A 4402-nucleotide genomic window follows, 5' to 3' on the forward strand; every position below is an offset into this window, starting at 1 on the left:
GCGGTAATGTCGCATTTTCAACGGCTAAAGAATGATAATATTTTTGGCTTACTCTAAAGCACAAATTGTTAAAATGTGAAATTTTTGGAGTAATCTGTGATTTAAACAATAAATGTCGCAATAATTGTCAAGCAAAAAAAAAAGTTGAAAATTTAAGTTTACACATTTATTTATAATATAATTAATTCATTATGTGACATTGTTTGTTTGAAAAAATGTAAAATTTATTGCAAATTCTAATTGTGACATATCATAAGATTTGTTGATATGATATCAAACTAAAAGATATTTGAGCAGCGATCTATCAACAATTATTGATTGATTCATATATGGATGGACATTGTCCTTCTCAAATGTCCAATTCAGCAATTGCAATATTAGCTGCAAACAATTATTTAACATAATGTTTGATCATAAAAACAAATAATGCGAAAGAAAAAATATAAAGCATAAGTAGTAGCCAAGATTTGTTGTTACAATTGGGATTCTGTTTCTATCAGATGAAACTGACCACAAATTTGATCATCAAATCTAGTGATATCTGTTTCTACATTCATAACTAAAGCATTATTTATGGAGAGGAATAATTTGCATGGCAGAGTTAAAGGTAAAATGGAAACAACTAAGATTACAGTAGCGATCATTTCTAAATACAATAGCTGATTAATTAATTAAGCAAGAAAGAATAAGCAAAAACTTTGATAATGAATGAAAAACACCGGAATTGATAAAATATCAAATAATGGGATGTAATCGAGAATTGTCTTGAATTATCATACAACCTCAGGTCAAAGGAAGAATCGCGAAAGTTGGTTTGACCTTTTTACAAGATAAATTCATGAATGTTATCTTGACCTTTGCGCAAAACTTATTGTATACATTTGAAACATTTGAATAATAAAAATTTAGTAAACTAGTCTGTTGCATATTTCATAGCCATACTTCAGAAATACTGATAATTTGTTGATTTAACATTGTGAATCTTTTCTTGTGAGGCTATTTATCCGTTAATCCAAAAATGGAATACGATGAATTCCGGATTTCATTTTCTTGAACGTTCAGAATTACTAAATAATTTCGGGAACAAATGTTTCCTGATTTTTGGTATTTGGATTAACCGTATTGAAAAATGGAAGAAATTATTTTAAAAGATAATAATTCGAAATTATTTCAAAAAGTTTGTTGACAATCATATATATATTTACAACAAAAAAAAAAAATGCATGTATAAGATAAAATTTTGTAAGATAAATTAGAAAAAGCTCATAAGCTAACTTTTCGATCAAATAAGATCAGATGATCTTTAACTCTTTATCAACCATTGATCACAGAATGTCATCCCATCAATCAGTTCCTGAAATATGATTCATCAAGATAAATTATTTATTGACAGATATGTTTATAAATCATTAAGGAATGACATTTCTGTAATGCGACAATCTGAGAATCAAAAAAAAAAAACAAATGTAAAATTTCAGAAATTTTCAAAAACCTTTCAAAAAAACCGATTTTAGCATGCTTCAATGCTTTAATAATATCACCAAAACCGTTCATTCCAAGCAGTCGAATTCGAAAATCCTCTGCCTGTCGTTCAAAAACTGTCCTTGGAAACGATGTCACCTGGAATAAATTGTTTTGCTTCTTTTTTTTTTCAATAAAATTAAAAATTTTTTCAAAAAAAGTTTTTTTTTTTTAGAAATTAAAGCTTTCTAATGTGACAATTAATGAAATGGAAGAAATTAATGAAAGATATATCTTAAAAATTTCATATAACTTTCAAAACTCAATACTTTTCCGTAAATTATGGTTGTTCTGTTTGGTATGTAAAATCGTTCGACCGGTTGTAATCCAACTTTTTCAGGTTGTAATCCTGTTGGAGTGCTAGCTGAAAATTTTATTTTTCATTATCTAGTTTGTTAGAGAGCTCAAATAGTTTCAATTATAATGTTAAATTTATTTATTTAAATACAACCGGAATTTTGAATGTAACGATAAAATTATTAGACAGCAGAATTTGAAATTTTTTTTTTGATTTAAGCAAAATTTTAAAATTTATTTTTTAACTGATATTATTCGTTTTATTCAATTTGTCTTTAATTTAATTCCTAAAATTAATAGGAAATTTTAGCCAAAAAGTTAAACACGCAAGTAATATAGCAAATTAGATGGAAAATTGAGTAATACAATTTTATATCTTATCATTAATTATCATTTTCAAGCTAAATTCTGCAAATAATTTAAAATACTTGACATACTTTGTGCTTCTTCCGTACTTATACTTTTAACTGTCGTCCTTATCAGTCTTTGATTAGCACCTTGATCAGCTTTAGTTTCCAGATAATCAGATTCTAATCTTGGTGTTGTGTCAGTTATTCCGCTTATCAGTCGGTCATATTCAGCTTGTTCACGTGCCACATAATCTGCTTTCTTCCTAGCTGAAATAAATCAATTTTTAATTTCATACAAAGGGTAATTATTGATAATTAAAATTAATTCGTCCAAAATTGAATGATATTCAACATTTTTACATTGCATATCATTTAATTATTTTATAAAAAAATTAAAAAAAAGGAGTAAAAATTTCCACTGATCACTTTTGGATATTCATTTATCAGAAAGTATTCATATTATCACGCATACAAAACTCTTAACAGACTTTAGATGAACACAAATGAAGTGATAAAAATTTAATTAAAATCTTTGATTAGTATGGATGTTGAATTAACCGTTGCTTTTTCATTTGCCATTCAATTTATTTACTAATATTCATACCTATCCTAATTTACTTTTAATCATTATTTCAATATTCAATTTCTTATTGCAGATAATTACTATATCTTTGCTAATTTTTTAATTTACAACACTTCTGTTCCATTTATCACTGATCGTTGAACTTATTACGAAATTTTAACTAATATTTAATTATTATTCTTTAGGCTAATATTTGTCGTTTCCATATCTGAAATTATCTGATTATGCTAGTTAGACGATTTTAATAGTTTTTTCAAACCTGCTGTAAAATTTTAAATTGAAAATCTTTAACCTTGTTTTCGAGAATCTAATTTCAATGATTCTGCAGCTAATGCTTCCGGAATTTCCTCTTGCACATTCCGGTAATCATCAATGATGTGTTGATCGTTAAAACTTAAACGGGTATTTACCGTAAGTTTTTCATGCGGTCTAATTTCTTCTTCGTAACGATCATCGGTTTTCTGAATTTGTAAAGATTGATCCATCAAGCTGATAGAATGAAATTTTTGATCTGTTCTCTATCAACCAAACCGATTGATGAGATTATCAGAAATATCCTCTAACTTTACCTTTATAAATTATCAATCCCCTCTATGATATGATAATCAATCATTTGCACTAACAATAATTTCTTTCTTTCTTATCGATTTTTTACACTCGGAAATCATAATAAATACCGCGGTGGAAATTTTCCGATTAATATTTGACGAACTAAACTAAAACACTCAAAGTTTTATTTGTACAAAAATGAAAAGCAATTTTTACAGATTCACTATTGAGTTCATAGGAATTGGCAGCAGCTAATTTTGGTTTTTCTGATGTTTCAATAAATTTCAACTTTGACCCCTCTTCATCATGACGTCTTTTAAGTTCCTCATCAACGATCTGCAATAAATTTTTACATAAAATTTATGATGTTAAAATTTTGCAAAATTTCTAAAATGTTTCAAAATTTAAAAACAAAATCTTACTTTTTCAATAATTCTTACAAAAGTGGCAGTTTGCGCTTCCGAAAGATTCAATGTTGTGACCACTTCTTTCAAATCACTAATTGAACTTTGTGTTGTATTTTCCGTTTCCTAAAAATGAATATTTCATATTCAAATGTTATTTCTAATCTTAAAATTACAAAAAAAAAAGCTAAGAATAAGATGACAATGTGAAAAATGAAAATAAGAATTACGGTACGTTAATATGAAGGAAATGTTTCCAAAATATGTCATCAGATTTATTTCGTAAATTTTCTTCTTTCATTAACTTTCCACTTTTATTACTTTCTGTAGTAATCTGAAAAAAATTATATGCCATACTAATTTACACCAAAAATTTATCAATTAATGATGATAAAAACTCTCTTCTTCTATGCTAATTTCAACAATATAACTTTGTTTGATTTACTTTTTGTTTTTTATCCTAAATTTATCCAAAATTTCATCTAATTTTTCGTTCCGTTAATAAATGGTTGCAATTAATCGCATTAAAATATCTTTACATTGCTCACTTCATCATTTTTATCCAATTCCGGAATATTTTTCATTTCATTTTCATCCAATTCCGGAATATTTTCATTTCACTTTCGTCCAATTCCGGATTCTTTTTCATTTCACTTTCGTTCAATTCCGGTATTCTTTTTACACTTTCTACTTTCGTC

General features: G+C 26.7%; 1 protein-coding gene across 1 annotated transcript in view; it reads right to left on the reverse strand.

The window, feature by feature from the left end:
* Positions 1-1409: 1409 nt before the first annotated feature.
* Positions 1410-4402, reverse strand: part of LOAG_16890 (hypothetical protein) — a gene marked incomplete at both ends in the record, with an annotated part of 4270 nt that continues 1277 nt past the window's right edge. Inside the window, 8 exons of the mRNA XM_020449543.1 lie at positions 1410-1440; positions 1493-1620; positions 1791-1885; positions 2256-2435; positions 3044-3212; positions 3517-3636; positions 3723-3830; positions 3940-4028. Coding sequence (XP_020306904.1) covers positions 1410-1440; positions 1493-1620; positions 1791-1885; positions 2256-2435; positions 3044-3212; positions 3517-3636; positions 3723-3830; positions 3940-4028 — 920 coding nt within the window. The remainder of the gene's footprint in view (positions 1441-1492; positions 1621-1790; positions 1886-2255; positions 2436-3043; positions 3213-3516; positions 3637-3722; positions 3831-3939; positions 4029-4402) is intronic.

The sequence above is a fragment of the Loa loa genome, assembly GCF_000183805.2.
Source record: "Loa loa unplaced genomic scaffold supercont3.26, whole genome shotgun sequence".
Classification (NCBI taxonomy): domain Eukaryota; kingdom Metazoa; phylum Nematoda; class Chromadorea; order Rhabditida; family Onchocercidae; genus Loa; species Loa loa.